At 41.4% G+C, this 20,154-nt stretch overlaps 1 protein-coding gene across 1 annotated transcript in view; it reads right to left on the reverse strand.

Moving 5' to 3' along the window:
* LOC105892717 (serine/threonine-protein kinase 32C) overlaps positions 1-20,154 on the reverse strand; it is a 95,776-nt gene that overhangs the window by 48,774 nt on the left and 26,848 nt on the right. The window contains exons 2-3 of the mRNA XM_012819024.3: positions 17,185-17,240; positions 4,481-4,632 (exon numbers count right to left, since the gene is read on the reverse strand). Coding sequence (XP_012674478.1) covers positions 4,481-4,632; positions 17,185-17,240 — 208 coding nt within the window. The remainder of the gene's footprint in view (positions 1-4,480; positions 4,633-17,184; positions 17,241-20,154) is intronic.

Consider the following 20,154-nt stretch of genomic DNA (forward strand, 5'->3'; position numbering starts at 1 on the left):
TAACAACAACTACCATTGTCTCTCTCAGTCACAGTGGTTGCTCAACTACCATTGTCTCTCTCAGACACAGTGGTTCAACAACTACCATTGTCTCTCACAGACACAGTGGTTCAACAACAGTGTTGTGCAAGTTCACACCTCTCATGAACTAGTTCAAAGTTCAGTTCATACAAGTAAAAATGAATCGTTCACGTTCATAGTTCACCATTTAAATTCTGAACTAGTTCATAGTTCAGTTAATTTCATAGTTTTAAGTAGGGATGGGTATCGTTTTTTTTTTTTTTCGATACCGGTGCTAAACCGATACTTTTAAAACGATACCGGTGCCTAAACGGTGCCTGAACCGATACTTAAAAAAAAGATAATATGAACGTGTTTTTCATATACATCAAAAACTGCTCACACAAAATTCAAAATGTTTTCCCCTAACAATTTAAAGTGTATCACTCACTGCTCATTATCAAGGTTTTAAAACACTCTTGAGAACTACCATTTAATCTGTTGCACATCAAGGCTAACAGACTATTAATATTATTATTAATAATAATGGGGATAGTGTAGTAGGGCTGCTGAGAATAAAAATGTAATCAAAGTAGTTAGTTACAGGCTGTAAATATTTGCTTGGAAAAGTCCTAAATACAGATATTTAAAAATTCAAACCACGTACATTATCGTGGTGGATGAGGTGTGATCGTATTTGAAGTATATTATTACTTCCATATTTTCCCCATGCCAGTTTGTTTCCATAAAGAAACCTATTAATGTCCGATTAATTGCTCTATTCAATTTGTTTCCATACACTCACCAAATTATTGCTCAAGCAGTTATATTAAAGAAACTGTGAATGTTCTACCTTGTCAAGTAATGGTATTCAGGACACAATCCTGCTACAGGTTGTGTTTCTGTGCACTGGTTGTTTTGGGCCTATTTGGGACAAAATGTCCAGGGATGTTTTTCACTCCGGTGGTAAACTGTAACACACAATGGATAACTTAGCAAATGCTATTATCAAACAAATAAGAACAACATAATTGTGAATGTAGATTTATTTTTATTTCAGATCCAAAACTGAACTCAACACCTTAAGTTAACATGAAAGTAACCAATCATTTCTAAAAAGGACAGCCAGTAAAATATTCCTCACAGAGAAGCCAGAAACAATCATCCTCTGTTTTGTTGCCCTCTTTTTCTTTCCCATGCTTGTCTTGGATACTGTCTTCACTTCACTGGCCTTCCCTTCTTCTGCCCACACAGGATGGATTTTCAAATGCTGTATGACTTAGACAAAGTAAATGAGTACCCTTTCCTTTACAGTATTTACCTGGTAAATATATGGGGAATTATAATATATTATTGGGTAATTACCATAGGTAATAAGTAGGTAAATACAGAGAAACTCCAGCTGAAATACTAAGGAAAAACCTCCACTATTACCTATCAACTAAGTACCTTGTAGTTGTGATAACTCATATATAATTGCGTACATCCTAGGAAAGTACCGTAACTTGCTGACTATTATCCACGGTTTATACATTTATTTGGTAAAATTTCTGCAGCCCTGCAGTTTATTCTCGGATGGGGGCTATACATGGGAATTGCAATTGTGAACATTCTCTTATTAGCCTAATATGAACAACTAGCTGACTACCTACCTAGCTAATGCATGTTAACAATGACATTTTTCTTAAATTGCCTTGAGTTTCAAAACGAGAAAGTGTAGCCTTTGTAACTTGCCAATTTGTAACATTACCTAGCCATAAGTGGGTGTGACAATGTCTTATAGCAATGAAAAGTTGACTCAGTTTGAAATACAATACAATACATTTGTTTTTCATGTTCCATGTTTCCCTTTTTTACACGTTTACAATTAAATAAAAGATTTAAAGATATCACATGGTGTCTTTATTGGTTTGGCTTAATGGTATTAACTTTGCAAATAATCCCTGGTAGATAACTTGTCATCCGCAGAATTGTAAGATATAGTGTGTTACAGATGGTAGGCACAATAAGTACACCAACCTTTCCAATTACCCTCAGGCACCAACGATGATGACAGGAAAACATAGAATTCCAACAAAATTCACAGCATTTGCTAGCCTGGGTGCCAGCACGAACTTAGCCCCGCCCACAACATTTGAGGTCGGGAAGTTCGGTCAGGCATTGCTCCGTTGGGGAGAAATAATGCCCGACCTGAAGCTGTTCAGGCAATCAAATTGTCAGGGCGGGCTTTATACGATGATGGACAGATGATCAACAGTAACGTAATCAGCCACGTCACCAAAAAGCGGTTGGTTTGAATTCGTTTTCAACAAACATGGCTGCCGCTGGAGAGCTGAGAGGTGTAGACAGATTCTGCCATATTGTCTGTTTTAGAAGACATCGACAGCGCATTCATTTTGAAAGAGGAACAGAGAAACGCGATCAAGGCATTTGTCGATCGAAAAGATGTTTTTGCCGTCCTTCCTACGGGATTCGGTAAAAGTTTAATTAATCAGCTGGCCCGGTTCACATACTACGTTGCTCTGATTGATTGTAGGTCTATCCAATTGAGCGAAGAGGCATTTTTTTTCCTGGTTCGGTTGAAACACGCCCCATAATCACAGCCCAATGGAGCAGTATCAGACTCATATTCTGACTAGAATTATGAGTATGACAACATCAGACTAAGCATTTGCTGCATTGTGTATCTGTGTACATGTAAAAAAAAAAAAAATACTGTGAGATAAAAAGGTGGGGAAAGCTGACCTAAACCTACTGACAACATACCTAATCAATAAGTATCTGAACACAGCACAAGTATCTAGGCATGGGATAAAATATCAATGTGATCTAATTTTCAGGCTACATGGAAAGTCAGACCACAGCTAGAGGACACCTGGTGTCGTGCAATCTATAGAGTTATGTAGAGCTGTACTGAAATAATCAGGCCAGGATGACAAATGATTTCAGGGAAATAGAGGAGAAAAGGTGTGAGAGAAAGGGGGAGACTACATATTTCTTTCAAAGTTGCCAGTGCCCTACATAGATTTCAGAAAAAAACTGGACTTTATCACAAGACACATCTAATTCCTATGGGTGTTTCTCTCTTGCTGTGTGTGTGTGCGTGTGTGTGTGTGTGTATCACTCAAGCCCCCATACCGTACACACACACACACACACAAATGCTGCACCATCTCTGCTGGCCTTATTTTAGCTGGTTTATGCTTTCTGACCTTGAATGTGGGTAAAGTTTCAGGAAACTGGGACTGTTTCTACCTTTAGTAGAAACTTTCTAAATCTGATGTATAAAATCGCACAAATTCTACAGAAAATGCCCTTTTAACACAGATCCCTATCTTCTCAGGAAATGATCAGCTGATTCAATTCAATTCAATTGTATTTATATAGTGCCAAAATAATCAAATTGCCTCAAGGTGCTTTACATAGCCCAGGGCCTGATTCAGTGCTCAGCATTCTCTTGGTAAGCCTTATTTGACCTGTCAGGAATTCTGTCAGAAATTACAGAGGCTGATTAAGTGGCGAACTAGTAACTGATAGAGTGCAAAGCACATCGTGCTCTACATATCTAGCTGGTTATCAGAAGTTTTCCCAAACTGTATTGGTGGGACATTGGCTTGCACTGCCAACTTCAAAGCAGCCGATATTTGGCCAAAGCAGATGCTTTTTACAAATCACCATTATGTTTACATATCTGGCTGTTATCAGAGATTTTTACGGTATGTGACAAATCATGGCAATTGGATAGATTGTTTATATTCCGGGGCAAGCCTATTACTGCTCATATGCTGTAATTTTCATATCAATGAAGATACCACCACCAATGGAGATTAATAATAGTGTATATTTCAGTTGTTTTTTTGTGTGTTAATTCAAAGTGACAAGGTAACTTAATATCTACGTAGACACTCAACTAGCCGCAGCAAACAGGTAACTTAACTTAGCCAGGAGCAATGTAAGTAACTACAATTGTTAAATGTTTGCAGCTTACAGTCAAGGGCTAGCACAAGCCATTCTGCTACTCGAGGCAAAACATAAATATGCCCCCCCAATCCCCCTCTAAGCCCGAGGAGCCATTCAGTCTTGGCTACAGGCTGCGTCTTTGGGAACTAAAACATACTTGGGTTTACACTGCAATCATATGAGAATAATAAGAGTATTTGCAAGGCAAGCTGAATTATTTGCAGAAATTGGTACAATAATAACAAAAAAGACTATGAATATCGATACAGTACTTGGCTTATCAAGCACTATAATAAAACAGACTTAAGATAGTTTGATATAGTCTGGTAAATGCAGTTTTTGAAGTTATGTGCTACAAATACCCTCCATCCTAAAAATTATAATGCAATGAGAGTAACAAATCAGTCCATGCTCAATAGTCACCTCTCCTACCTCTGATACATGCATACTCCTTCCACAATCTCTCTTACAACACATGCAGAGCACAAAATGTATTAAGTGAAAAACACATGATAGTCACCAGAGGTTTACTAAAAATACATGTTCAATTTCCTGTAGGATCTCTAGCTCTCTAAAGACGTTTCGGACCTCATCTCGCTCTACGCACTGCTGTTTGTTCATATACTTCATGGCGTACATCTTCTCCGTGTCCCTCTTCTGAACAATGCATACCTGGAAGGGAAACAAAGACAGTAATGGCATTAAAGGCACAATCCGGTTTTTAATGTGAAACATTCAGAAGTTAACTAAAAATGTCAACAGAATATATAGAAATTGCCGGTTTGACATAATATGCAAAAAGTAAGCGTACTGTATGGCCAAGATATGCTGCTATAACTAACCAGCTATCTTCTGCCCATAATTTCTCATAAAACCACTTTGTACCTCCAGAGGTGAGTCACTACAGCAACTAAGTTTGGCTTTCCTGTGGTGCTTAATCGCAAGCCAATCAGTTATTCTTAGCAGTAAGCCTGTCAACCACCTAAAAAACGTAAGTGTAGGGTTGTATTTACTTTGTTAAAAGAACAGATAAATATCAGTCAGTGCTAATGTTGACAATAATGGTCACCCAGACATCTACCCATACAAGTGTTTCCATGCTACCTGTAGCCTTTAGTGTCCGTCATATTGGCCAAACCTTTTGGTGACTCCCACGAGGGAGAGAAGCTGCTCCCAATTTATTTGGCATGTGGAGTATTACATCACGTAGCCCAGTAGGCTCAGTTGACAGCTAACCAGTATAGCAGATTGTCCCCTTAAACCCAATTGTTCAGACCAAGCCAACAACTTTTTGAATGTGGACTAATAATGCCAACCTGTTGTAGAGTTCATTTTCAGGTGATTCACACAATGGTGTAACCTCTTGAAAATGCTATATGTTTTCTTTAGGATTAAATTCACAAATGTCTCACATTTAAATATGAGGAAATGCTATATTTTAAAGAGGCACTAAGGTATTTTTGTCTAAAACTAGTGAGCTAACTTGTTAAAAGCCAAGAGCAACAACAGCACAGTTGGCACTGATAAAACCTTGCCTTTGTCAGGCTGCAAAGCTATTCTTACATTTTCCCTGTGCCTGGGAAACTACAGCCTGGGAGGCTAGTGGGAACAACTTGTTTATCGCCACATAACAACATAAACAAAATGAGGTTAAAACTAGTTACCTTCACAAGTAGATCTTAGATGGAAATATTACAATTGACACTGACAATTCTTTTTAAAATATGTTTTCTTTACTAAGGAGAGCACATCATTTTTGCTTGTAGGAATTACAGCCTCCTTCATTGTATGTTAAACATTCATATGCCTGAATTACATGACTACATGCTTTCCTTAAATTGTGAAATAATGATTTGAAATAGTCATGGCAAGGCAAATATAATAAAATACACAAAATGCATGTACTACCAGTCAAAAGAAAATATTATATAATAGTCAGTTTCAAAAATCAGTATTAGACCATGAACAAGCTTCACCAGTTTTGCTTTTTTACTTTGTTAACTAAGATACTACTTACACTCAAACATGATGTATGTTGCTCTAGGCATTTTGGGGCAGATGTACAAACATGTTAGCGCCCACTTTAGGTGTAAGTTCGTCGTAGTGTGTACCTCACAACATGTCACGGTATGTATGAGCAGACACATGGCTAAACCGCGTTCTGCCTGCTACGGGAGCGCAGAATGCCAACATTAGCATAACTGTACTGATACATGCCAGCAAAGCTAAGTTCTGTCTTCGGCTCATTTCTGTTGGAGGCAGGCAACAATGGCGTAGATGAGCGAATTAGGCGGGGGAAAGTAGCAAATGAGGAGCAAATTTAGCCGGTGGCAGCCAATCAGATAGTTTGTTGTCGTCTCTGGTGGTTTGAAAATTGCAGGATTATGGCATTGTTTGGTTGTTTAATTTACTAAAAAAGAACAGCTTGGAGGGCCTTGTAAGGGCAAGTGACTGGATAGCCTACTAGCTGACTGGCTTCCTAACTAGCTTACTACTTCAGTCTGTGTATGAGTGCATGATCAAATGGTCAGTGGTACAGGACCTGTGGTCCTTTACCTGGAAGAAGGGAATAGGCTTACTGAGATACAGTACACTCAGTAGAGATATATGTTTTGATCAGCCAGAAGTAGTATTATAGTGTTTATATACAGTTATATGATTAGTATAATGCAAAAGAAAGACATAATCGCACCTCATAGCATTTTCATTTAAACCAACCTTTTAAAAACAGCATGTTAGGGAGAAGCTTCAGTTATTTTAAACAAACTCTGAATTGAATCAGGCCTAGGCTACTTCATGTGTAAGTCTTTGGAAATTGCAGACAAGACTGACCTAGATAGAAAGACTAGGCCACTGTTTTACCGCTGTTCAAATCCCCTATAGCACAGATAATTCTCCAATAGCAAATCCTGCTCACGAGGTGTGAGATTTTGCTGTTCTCATGACATGATTCAAGTTCAAGTTCAAGTGTTTTTAATTGTCACATACAACGAATGTAGTGAAATGTGAAAGGGTCTACGCTCCACACTGTGCAAAAATATGAGGACGCTCTCCACAGCTGAGGAGTAGAAGGTCCTCAGGATGGGAGGGGAGACCTTGAACTTCCTAAGCATACGGAGGAAGTACAGCCGCTGCCTAGATGACTGTCACGTGTTGTGTGTGGAGGGTCCAGGTTAGGCCTTCAGTGAGGTGCACCCCCGGGTATTTAAAACTAGGGACCCTCTCCACAGGCTCCCCGCTGATGGTGAGGGGGGTGTACCCGCTGTCCTGCTTCCGCCGGAAGTCCACCACCATTTCCTTTGTCTTATTGATATTTAGGGCCAGATTGTTGGACTGACACCACAGTGCCAGGTCTGCCACTTGGTTCTGGTAGGGCTGCTCGTTGTTTTCGGAGATTAGACCCAGCACCACGGTGTCGTCGGCAAATTAAATGATGGAAGTTGAGCTTCTGGAGGCTGTGCAGTCATAGGTGTAGATGTTATACAGCAGCGGGCTCAGAACGCACCCCTGGGGGGAACCTATGTTGAGGGTCAGCGGCCCAGAGGTTACACCACTCTCTACTCTCACCACCTGGGGGCGGTCAGTGAGGAAGCTGAGCACCCAGTTGCACATTTGGGTGGTGATTTTTTTTAGATTTTTTAGATTCAACTTTATTGTCATTGCACAGAGTACAGGTACTGAGGCAACGAAATGCAGTTAGCATCTAACCAGAAGTGCAAAGTAGAAGAGTGCAGAGTATGTGCAAATGGTTATATAAATATAGATAAATATGGTATATACAGTATGACATAAGATATAAGTGGTATGAGCAGTAAGAACATGAGCAGCAATAAAGGTGATTAGTGCAGATGTGATATAGATATGTGTAAAGTGCAGATGAAGTACAGGTGAAGGTGGCAGTAGAGGTTATAAGTTATAAATGAGGTAGGAGACATGATAAGATATAAGTACGATGAATATGGATGACAACAATTTAACATAAATAGATATATACAATGAACAATTTAGTGCAAATGTTCAGTGGCTGGAGGTAGGTGTGTGGCAGTCAAGCCAGGGTAGAGAGGGGAATACAGGAAGGAGTGTGAGGGGGTAGCCAGGGGGAACTATCACCGTGGTGCAGAGTTCAACAGGGTGACAGCCGCAGGGAAGAAGCTGTTCCTGAGCCTGCTGGTCCGGGAACGGAGGGCCCTGTAGCGCCTCCCTGAGGGGAGGAGGGCAAACAGTCTGTGGTTGGGATGGGAGCTGTCCTTCTCGATGCTGCGCGCCTTCCGCAGACATCTCTTGCGCTGGACAGCATTGATGGTGGGGAGTGGGGAGCCAGTGATGCGTTGGGCAGTTTTCACTACCCTCTGGAGTGTTTTGCGGTCCGCAACAGAGCAGCTGCCAAACCAGACTGAGATGCAGTTGGTGAGGATGCTCTCAATGGTGCAGCGGTAGAAGTTCACCAGTATCTGAGGAGACAGATGGGCCTTCTTCAATCTCCTCAGAAAGAAGAGACGCTGGTGAGCCTTCTTGACTATGGTTGAGGTGTTGAGGGTCCAAGAGAGGTCCTCGGAGATGTGGACACCCAGGAATTTAAAGCTGGCGACACGCTCCACCTCCGTCCCGTTGATACAGATCGGGGTGTGTGCGCCACCTTTGGTCCTCCTGAAGTCCACAATGAGCTCCTTGGTCTTCTTGGTGTTGAGAGCCAGGTTGTTATTGGCACACCACTCTGCCAGGTGCTGAACCTCCTCCCTGTAGGCCGACTCATCGTTGTTGCTGATGAGGCCAATCACCGTTGTGTCGTCTGCAAACTTTACAATGGTATTAGAACCATGTACAGCTGTGCAGTCGTGGGTGAAGAGGGAGTAGAGGAGAGGGCTCAGCACGCAGCCCTGTGGGACACCAGTGTTCAGGATGAGGGTTGAGGAGGTGTTGTTGTCTAACCTGACAGACTGGGGTCTGTTGGTTAGGAAGTCCAGAATCCAGTTTCTGAGGGAGGTGTTGATGCCTAGATCACTGAGTTTAGTGATCAGTTTGGAGGGGATTATGGTGTTAAATGCAGAGCTGAAGTCTATGAACAACAGTCTCGCATATGTGTTACTGTTGTCCAGGTGGGAAAGGGCGGAGTGTAGTGCCGTGGAGATGGCATCCTCCTTGCTCCTATTCTGGCGGTAGGCGAATTGGAGGGGGTCCAGTGTGGGTGGTAGGCATGTTTTAAGATGAGCCAGGACCAGCCTCTCGAAGCACTTCATGATGGTTGAAGTGAGTGCAACTGGGCGAAAGTCATTAAGGCTCGCTGCTTTGGAGTGCTTTGGCACCGGCACGATGGAGGTGGTCTTGAAGCACGTGGGGACAGCTGCTTGGGCCAGTGACAGGTTGAATAAGTCAGTCAAGACCTCAGTCAGCTGCCCAGCACAGGCCCTGAGCACCCGTCCAGGGATGCCATCAGGGCCAGCAGCCTTTCGTGCATTAGTCCTGCTCAGTGCAGCACACACGTCGGTGGAGGAGAGTGTGAGGGGCTGGTTGTCTGTAGTGAGTACAGCCTTGATGGCCGCCTCCTGGTTGTGCCTATCGAATCGTGCATAAAAGCTGTTAAGCTCATCAGGGAGTGATGCTTCGCCGGTTTGGGGGGAGGTGTTGGTGGGTTTATAGTCCGTTATGGCCTGGATGCCTTGCCACATGCGTCGGGGGTCAGAGTTGTTATTGAAGTGCTCTTCAATCTTGAGTTTGTAGCTGTGCTTGGCCTTTTTGATGCCCCTCTTCAGGTCGGCCCTGGATGAACTGTAGGCCTGGGTGTCACCTGATCTGAAAGCAGTATCGCGTGCCTTCAGCAAAAGGCGGACCTCCCTGTTCATCCATGGCTTCTGATTAGGGAAAGTGGTGATTTGTTTGAGGGTGGTGACACTGTTGATGTTGGTGTTGATAAAGTCCAGTACAGATGAGGCATAGGCGTTGATGTCCGTGTGGGAGTCAAGTGTGGCCTGGGTGGCAAACACACTCCAGTCTGTGTGTCCAAACCGGTGCCGATCCCCAGCGACCTCATCTTGGCGACCAGGAGGACTATGGTGTTGAAAGCTGAACTGTAATCAATGAACAGCATCCTCACATAGTTCCCCCCCCCCCACCATCCAGGTGAGTAAGAGTGGTGTGTAGAAGGTGTGGTAGCCCAAGCTGCTCTTGGGCTCCCACTTAGTTTTAACATGGGTGAATTCCTTTACCAGGCCTATACAGGGCAGACTTTAGGACCCTGGGGAGGTGTTCTGGGGACTAGGCAGGTCGGGCTTTCACTAATTGACTGCTCACCTGCAGATTGTTTGACTAGTGGCTGATCAGTGCCAATCTAGTCAAACAAAGGGTTTAAAGAGTCAGTAAGAAAGACTGACGAGAGCGAGAGAGACAGAGGGGAAGGTGCCGGTTGCACTGGGTGCAAGCCGGAGGGTTTACCCCATTTTCTGTTTGTTTAAATACCTTTGTTTTAAGTTTGAAGCCTTAATAAAGAACGTGCTTGAGAAATTCCCTTGTTGTGTCCTTCTGAGAGCTGGGCTGCGACAAAGGTTGGAGATGGCATCGTCTCTGCTTCTGTTTGCTTTGGGGGTCGAACGAGTTGGGCAGGGAGGTGCAGATATCATTTTTCACCAGCCTTTCAAAACACTTCATCACTGCAGATGTCAGGGCCACTGGACGGTAATCGTTCAAACATGATGGTATACTTTTCTTGGGCACCGGTACAATAATTGACTTTTTAAAGCAAGATGGGACGACAGCTTGGGCCAGAGATGTATTAAAGATCTTGGTGTACGCTGGAGCTAGTTGGTCAGCACAGGATTTAAGGACCCTCTCAGGGATCTGGTCAGGCCCGGCAGCCATTTACCCCTTTGAACACCCTCCTCACATCACTCTCACTGACTATGAAGGGGGGTTCAGTGTTATTGGCAATCATGACTGCCATTGAGTTATGGTTTTCGCTCTCCATCTCAAACCGTGCAAAGAAAGTGTTGAGTTCATCAGCAAGGGAGGGGTCAGAGCTACACAAAGTCTGTCATTATCCGCAGACCCTTCCACACACTAGCGGGGTCTCCTGCGTTGAAGTCGGCTTCCACTCTGTCCTTATATCGGCACTTTGCAGCTTTAACGTCTTCCTCAGGCCATAAGCAGCCACTTTGTCCCCCATAGAAATCCCAGCATTATAGGCGGCAGTACGCGCTGATAGTGCTGCCCTGACAGTCCCATCTACCCATGGCTTCTGGTTTGGGAAAACTTTTATTTTGACTGATGGAATAATATAATTTACTAGTAGGTGGATGTAGCTCCCGACCACTTACGCAAACTCACTGACGTCATCGGAGGACTCCCGGAACATCTCCCAGTCAGTGTTGTCAAGCGCGTCTTGCAGCAAGCCTTCTGATTGGTCAGTCCAACGTTTTACCTCTTTCGTCACCGGAGCTTCATTTAGGATCTTTTGCTTATATTTAGGTAGAAGGAAAATAGCAACGTGATCGGATTTTCCGAATGCAGGCAGGGGGATAGCTTTGTAGCTGTCCTTGAACAGAGTGTAGCAGTGTTCCAAGGTGTTGTCTCCTCGCGTCTGGAAGTGGATATGCTGTTTAAATTCTGGCAGGCCCCGGGAAAGTTTGGCTTTGTTATAACGATGATAGCAGCTGCCGGATAACAATGCTGTTGTTTATTTATCACCTCCTGCAGCTTGGATATGGCGGTATCTGTGTTGGCTTGTGGGGGGATGTATACCGCGGTGGTGATGATTGCTGTAAACTCACGGGGTAGATAGTGAGGATGACACAGATGTCCATTATGATATGAAAATATAAGCTATTTCTTAAACACGATCCTGTAGGCAGCACAATTGACTATGTTTCATTAGAGCAGGCATACTTTGTGATAATTCAAACATGTTAAAGTAATGTTTTGGTTTGTCTGATCATTTATTTTCATTCATAAACTGCAACATCATATTTTAAACTGTGGGGTTAGTTAATGCATTCCTCTCCGTAGGGATGCTACTGTTTCCTTGCTTATAGGTCATATGTTCTAACTTTGTTGTTGATTAAACATTAAACATACAGATTGTCTTCATTTGAAATAGTACTGTTTCAGTAGTAAAGCGTGACAATTTTAATAGAGGAGGCCAGCACATTTTTTTTCTCTTGCAGATACGGTGCTAAACTTATGCTACGGCGACAGCAACAATGTCTTATTAGGTGTTAAAGATAATATTGTCAGTTTCTTTGCCCAAATCAAGTCATCACTTACTTTAAAACAAAGAAAATGTGCTTCAAAGATCAATCAAAGAACAATATGATTGAGATAACAAATGTCTTGCAATGCATGCTGGGTAGAATTGAGGCTATCAAAGTTATAAATGGGCTACCTTGTCAGACACTGTAAGTAGACCCATATACTACACAAACTGAACATCGGGAACTAGGCTATCTCCTAATGACATGGTAGGAAGTCGAAGTAACATTCTCTTGCACAAATATTGGATGATTTGTATTACAAATATATACATGTACAGCTCTAGCCCAACTTACAACATTCTCCTCTCTTTCAATGAGGTGAAACGATCTATGACCATAATTTACAAGCATTTACGAGCTCAATGCATTACCCCTGTTCAGAGCAGATTCATCATGCCCACGAAATGCCACTTCTTGCTCTCCCATGTACACCACACTGATTACTGACACTGACACTTCATTATCTCACTTTTTTTGATTACCTGGCTATTGTGCTTTTGGATGCTTATGACAACTGCTTGATCGGTCAGTCCTTACTTTGCCAAATAGCTTTAAATTTAAGACTAGATGTAATGTGGGTCTTCGATTTCTCATGTAACCAAATTAGATCAATCTGCAAACCCTGTGGTAACCCATGGATTGCTCGCACAAACAGCTGTCCTCTCAAACAGCACACATGGCTAACAGTATAGCCTCTTGTGTGTCATGCATAGTGCAGGGTAGAAAAGGTTCTCACTTTATTGCTGTTTTTTTGCACTAAAGCAATATCTGGCATCAGTCTCCCTTTCTGAAATGGCAACCTAACAAAATCCTTTTGCAACCAAAAATTCAAAGGTGACATCCATTGCTTACTACGGCAATGATCTTTGACCAACTACTCATCCTCTGGTTGAAATTCAGTTCATTAGTGGCTCATGTTAGACAGCCACTATTTGCATTTATGATCTGATTGGTGAGAAGACAGCGGCAGGTTGAAGTCAGTTGGCCACCTATTGACAATTTACTGTATGTTTTCATAGATGCCAAACATTCCTGGGCCCAGTGCCGCCGCTCCCATAACGCACACTACACGCTGTGCGTAGGGCACCAACTCCTGTGGGGGCACCAAAAAATAGGCAACTGAAAAATCATCATAGTTATAATAATTATAATGCCGATATTATTTCAGTATAGAAATATTAGGGACCTTTTAGGCATGTATATCACAAAACAGGCAGAACAAGAGATATATTTAATTGCTTAAAAAAAGTTACGCTGGTGCCCCCCCCCCCCCACACACACACACACTCAACTTCCCAAGCTTGCCGTGGGTGCCCTTTCCTATCTCAGTGGCCTGACGAACTTTGACAGTAGGCTAGGTCAGCTTTTCGAAAATGGCCTCAAAAAGACAACAGGAGTCAGGGGCAGACAAAAGAAAGAGAAATAAACTGTGAGATGATGCCCGTGCATCACTTTCAGGTAAGTCCATGTGTAATCATTGTTAAATACGGGAAATGTGCTGCTAATTTAATGGTTAGCCTATGCATACACCTCGAACTAGCTGACGTTATTGCTAATGTTAGCACACTCAAATATGTTATATGTTAGGTGCAAGTAGGGTTGCCAACCGTCCCGAATTGTCCGGGACATCCCGAAATATTATGGGTGATTTTGATTTGTCCCGTCAGGGACAGCTCCAGTCCTGTATTCCAATCACAGCCTTTTTTATTTGTATCCGTGAAAAGAGAAAAATATAACAGTTAAGTGTAATCTGTGCCCTGGAGACAAGCGCCTCTCAACTGCACTTGACTCCACAAGCATTTGTTACGCCAACACGAACAGGTGAAACTTGTAGCGAGAGATCATCATGCCTCGACTGAAGGACAGACTGCCCCAACTCAAATAGAGTATCTTAAATCAAATTAAATTGGAAGCTTGCACATTGACTACTGGTTGTTTTCATATTTCATATCAGCATTCTTTACACATAATGAACTGGTGTTAATATGTGTGAATATGAATTCGTTCATACGAAGTGTCACAGGCACCCATTATAATTGTAGAAGTTAAATCGAGGAGACTATAACATTACATTTACATTTACATTTAGTCATTTAGCAGACGCTTTTATCCAAAGCGACTTACAATGTATACACATTTTACATTTTTTACACTGACGGCACACTGCACATCAGGAGCAATTAGGGGTTCAGTGTCTTGCTCAAGGACGCTTCGACAGGGAATCGAACTAGCAACCTTCTGATTACTAACCGACTTCTTTACCTCCTGTACCACTGTCGCCCCTAATTTAGCATTAGCTAGATAACTAGCTATCATTTCATGCAAACGGAAATCTTCCATTTAAATCGTTTGTTATTAAAAGTTTCCTTAGCTAGCTAACCATAGCCTTAGCTAGATAACCATAGCAACCAGGAATTACAACTTTAGCTGCAAAGTTATGGATCTGGCAAGAGGTAAATAGCGCCCCCCCTTGACCCATCTAAAACAATGTTAAAACTATGGCCAGGCAGTGAACTGCAACCAGTCTGAGTTACATAGGACGTTGAGACAGAGGCCCTGTTCGAAATGGGTTAAAATGCTGATTAACGAATGACGTTCTGACTCTGATTCTGATCGGAGCGCGGGCCCCGAATTGGGCAGCCTTGGTCTAATGCTATTTCAAGAAAACAACATGAAATTTGAGAGAAACTTGTAATAATTGTCATGACTATTACTATGAACAATACATCCAAGCAAGTACAGTAGTGGTTGGCCAAAATTACACTGAAATTAATAGGTTTATGGTATGGCTAATGAAACCTTGCGATTTTCATTATTGTTGGTCAGCTGTTGGCGCGTGCGCACACCTGGAAGAAAGTGTCCCTCACTTGGGGTTGAGGAAGTTGTTCTTTTTCGTTTTAATAAAATGTTAAACTGGCAGAAACAAACTTTTTTTTGGGGGGGGGGGGGGGGCGCGCATCATAAAGGACTTATGCTTAGGGCACCAAAATGGCTAGCAGCGGCACTGCCTGGGCCTTCTCTAAATGCACACTGGATATTTTTTTCTCATAAACAGACCAGTCAGCACGGTATAACACTCAGCGATGATTGGCTCATTTTAAAAGAAATTGTGAGAGATGCCAAGTTGGCCGTGAACCAAGTCTGGCATCCTTTGGCGGCCTGAAATAGGCGACTGTAAAGCAAGGAACCTATGATACCTAACGATATGACATTAAAAAGCTTTCCTGTCACCATTATCACCATAAAATATAAGGTAGTCCACTTAATTGAAATTGGAATATAATCATGTCAAATGTTTCATTAAAATGTATTTCACATGTTGTTATTGTTATAGAGATGTTCATGTCTCAAGTAATGTAATTCTGAGGAGGCCAGACTTTTCCACTGCAGTGTTTTGACTTCAAATATGTTGCAGGATCCAAAATGTTATTGTTGTAACAACTACCACTCGTCTTCTATGCCTGCGTAAGGTTGTAACACAGACATGTTTGCTGTTTTGTTAAATTCTGAAAGTAGTATGACTCAATTTTACTGCATTTATATCATATTCGTGTAAATTGAGTGAGAGACCTACAGTTTTCAGGGTGTTCCGTAGTAGTAAATACAGCAAGTTGGGGTAAGCAACACAATAACTAAACAAACAAAAAAAAACATATTTTCTCATTTAGGTGGTTTGATGGCAATACATTCTGTGGTTTAATAATAATATATAATATATAGGTATATTAATAATAATAATTAATAATAAACCTAGCTACCAGTGAAGTACTTATATAAATACAATTGTATTGAATTGAATCATACAACGCCAAAACAATACAAGTGATTAAAGTAATCTATTAGCATCCAGGTTTAAATAGTGATATACATTTGCAGAGCTAGGTTAACTTACGTAGGCCTACTCCACAGCCTGAAGCAGAGTTTCTCTACCTCATATTTTCATATTGGGACACTTCGTCTACTTCAATCTCTGACAATCACCAAATGAACGCAACACCACAATTAATCAAGGTCACAAAATATGTCTCCTTCTTTTAAAAGGACATGCAGAGATGGTTTGCATCCCATCAACGGTGAGCTGGCAACACCACCACTTTGAGTTTATCTTACATTATGCCTCGTCCGATATTTTCATATTGGGACAGTTCCTTTTCTAATAAGTGAAATGCCCCTCAAAATCTGTGAATTAGCAACACTGCTGAATTCCAAAGCTTAGCAAACATGTCCACCTCTTGTCGAAATGTGTCACTTGCTATAGGCCTATGTCATTAGGCTGGATTCTCTAGAACAAGCCTAACTTTTATGGTTGTTTCACCCCCCCCCCCCCCCCCCCCCCAAGTTAAAGACAATTGCATATCCATCAAAATATGTAGCCTAGTTGACCCATGAATGAAAATGACGGCAATCAGAATTTGTATACGTTACAACGTTTGATAACAGTTTGTATTGACAGTGCTTTGGCATTCACATGAAGCAATAATGAAGTTGCATAACACATGCTACGTCAACGCCAGCCTACTTCTTCATGTTCGTTGATCATGCCCCAGCTCACTAAATGTGCTGTACAAGGAAGCCACCACATTGCAATCATTGATATCTCAACGTAGCTTAAACACGAAGGTGTATTAAATTAAATAATTGATCATATGGACCAAGCATTCTCAATAGCGAAGATAATAACTGAAATCCACCTAATCTAAGCAACAGAAAAAAAGGTTGAGTGAAATGATATAATCATCATTGAAAGAAACTTCAAAGCACATTAACTCACAGAGTTTTGTTCACTAAACCGAAACCATGCATGATCCGAAACGCAGACAGTGTGTCAGGGTTGTGACGGACATTCATGACTGCTCAGCCAAAGATTCGTAAGCGTTGCTTTCCCAAAACCAAATGTTACAAAGTTTGAGAGCATTGTTGTGTGCAATGTGCAAATGTTCAATGTAAGACTTAAATTACAGAGAAGTTCTCATTCTTTTCTCACCTTTCCAAAACTCCCTTTCCCAATTGCGCGAAGTATTTGGAAATGGTCGAAATTCACTGCAAAGAGAAAAAAAGAGGACGTTAACTTATGCAAATTAAAATGTTGGTGCTACATCCTGCCTATCCATGCTTTCGGTTCTCAGAGGAAACTGCAGACTCACAAATAGTCAAATAAAAACATGTCAAATCAACAGGTACCTCTGACCTGGCCCCTCAGCCTCATCTTTAAGGGCAGTCCCAAATACTTTCAACTGGTAATGTTTTACACTTTGCACTTATCAGGGAGGTGTAGATTTTTTGCAACTAGTCCCCGAAAGCACTGGTTGCTTTTAATCCAGTTTGACATTAGGTGGGTTTGTATTTGTGCATCACAAGGAATACCACGTCTTCAATGATGACTGCAATCTTAAAGAAAGAAAAAAATGAGGAGCCTGGGCAGTCAAACATGTGCTGTAATTCCTGAAATGAACGAAGGTCACAGTCGCCTTACATATTCTCTAAAGTATGAATGCCCTTAGATGCCCAAGGAGTACATTTGAAGGGTTCACCTGCTGTTAAAATATGTGGATTGTTTCAGAGGGGTCATAGTCTGGGTGTGTTCCCTAGAAGTTCCTCTTCTTTATTCCAAGCTAAAAGGGAGTATGATACTATGCTTCCTAGTCTGGTATTTATGTTAAAACATAAAATAACACAAAAAAAATTCACAAAAAAAATTCACCGGGACAAAATGTTAATCTTAAAGTAGGAATGTTTTATTTATAAATAGGCCTTTGAGTGTAAAAATATTTTGTCACTGTTGCTGACGCACACACGCATATGCACTTAACCTATGCATACAAGATAGATAACGCTTTATGAATTGTGAAGTGTAAAGAGGCATAAAATTTTTTTTAGTAGCAGTCATTTTGTTTTGTGACACCCCTTGTACATACTATGTTATTGTATAAGCGATACTTTGAATGCTGGCTACTCATTCTTCCTCTTACTCATCTTACCCACTTCTATGCATACTTGAGTATATATACATCTACATATATGCTAAATGCAGGCTTGGGAAGTAACGGAATACATGGAAAGGCGTTACGTATTTAGGAAACAAAAAAAAGGTAAAAAAGGTATGCATGAATTTATCTGCTTGCCTCTGACTCTCTCTGCTTTGCCTCGCTTCCCTCCTGTCCTCCCCTCTCTCTAGCTCTCAAGCAGAGCCTCAGTTTTGCCTTGCCACCATGTTCGTGCTTGCTCTAGAAGGTTCAGGCCAATTCAAAGGTTTGTAACCATTTCGAAAAGGTGATGTTTCCCACAAGAAATTATTAATTCCAAAATGAAAATATAATATGACAGATAAATAAACAGACATATAATATACTGATGCCGATGCATATAGACACATGGTGTATCTTACAACAAAATCAGTCCAGTGTTGCTAAAGTTCATTACGAGATAAAGTGATTTGAAAGGAGAGTGCATCTAAAAATGACCTTCTTCAAATGTTGCCGTAAATACATTCCTTAGTCTATAATCTATCCATCTCCAAAATATTATACTATAAAACAACTATAAATCTGACTCTGTATACATGGGTCAGTGTTAAAGCGTTGTCAAGGACATTTGTATTTCTTTCGGTTGGACACCTGTTTTGTCAGAGCAAAAGTTTACATCTTCAGAGCACCTCATGAATTTAAAGATAATAAGATTTCAGCCAATGTGAGAGCTTTTTAGAGGCTTACAAACAGTAATTATCAAACAAATTATCCAATGATAAAAATCAAGTTCTTTCACAGGCCGACGATTGGACCATCCCTATAAAACCTCTTAAATATGCAATGCTTATTATGAGACACTATTTAAAGTAGTAAACAATTCAGAAAATCTCATGATACATTCCACAATCATTCAAAATACCAGTGATCATACCATCTCTCAAACCTCAAACCTTGATCCTGGTAACCTGGCTTACTATAGGCCTATATACAACCTCCCTTTCTTGTCAAAAATACTTGTTAAAAGTAATAGCAAAGCAACTCACCCCCTTTCCACACACAAAAAAAAACAATATCCAAGACCTCCAACCTGGCTTTAGCGCCCATCACAGCACTGAAACTGCCTTAGTCACAGTTCTGAATGACCTACTTATCGCATCTGATCATGGGTGCATTTTAATACTGGTTCTTCTAGACATTAGTGCTACTTTCAACACTATGGATCATCATATTTTGCTACAGAGACTCAAACATCATGTTGGTATCAAAGGTTGTGCCCTTTCCTGGTTTAGGTCTTACCTTTCTGACCTTCTTTAGTTTTGTTCATGTTCACAATGATCCATCCAATCACACCAGAGTAAGTCATGGAGCCATCCAATCACACCAGACTAGGTTATGGAGTTCCCCCTGAGCCATCCAATCACACCAGAGTAAGTCATGGAGTTCCCCCTGAGCCATCCAATCACACCAGAGTAAGTCATGGAGTTCCCCATGAGCCATCCAATCAAACCAGAGTAGGCTATGGAGTTCCCTAAGGTTCGGTGTTTGGACCCTTGCTCATCTCTTTGTACATTCTACCCTTAGGTGCCATCATAAGATAGTATGGCATTAACTTCCATTGCTATCCTGATGACACCTGAAGAGATACAATTGAGGTTATGCTTGTAGGCCATCCAACACTAGCACCCAAAATCTTGGTGAGTAAACTCAAAGTACTCCTTCTAATATAAAAAAAACCCTATACAGCTTAGCTTTAAATTACTTCAAGGAATAAGTTGTTCCCTACAGCCCACCAAGACCACTTCGTTCCCAGAGAGCAGGTCTCCTTGTGTTAGTATCCTCTCTAATGTTCAAGGGACTCTGGCTGTTACGTGTCTATTGTGTTTGTTTTGACATGTGCCCCTTGTGTTTTTGTTATGCCATGTGTTTTCTGTTTTGTTCTGACACTCCGCCCCACCTGCCTTGTCACTTCCTGCATTTCCCTGTGATCA

Source organism: Clupea harengus, chromosome 13 (genome assembly GCF_900700415.2).
Source record: "Clupea harengus chromosome 13, Ch_v2.0.2, whole genome shotgun sequence".
NCBI lineage: Eukaryota > Metazoa > Chordata > Actinopteri > Clupeiformes > Clupeidae > Clupea > Clupea harengus.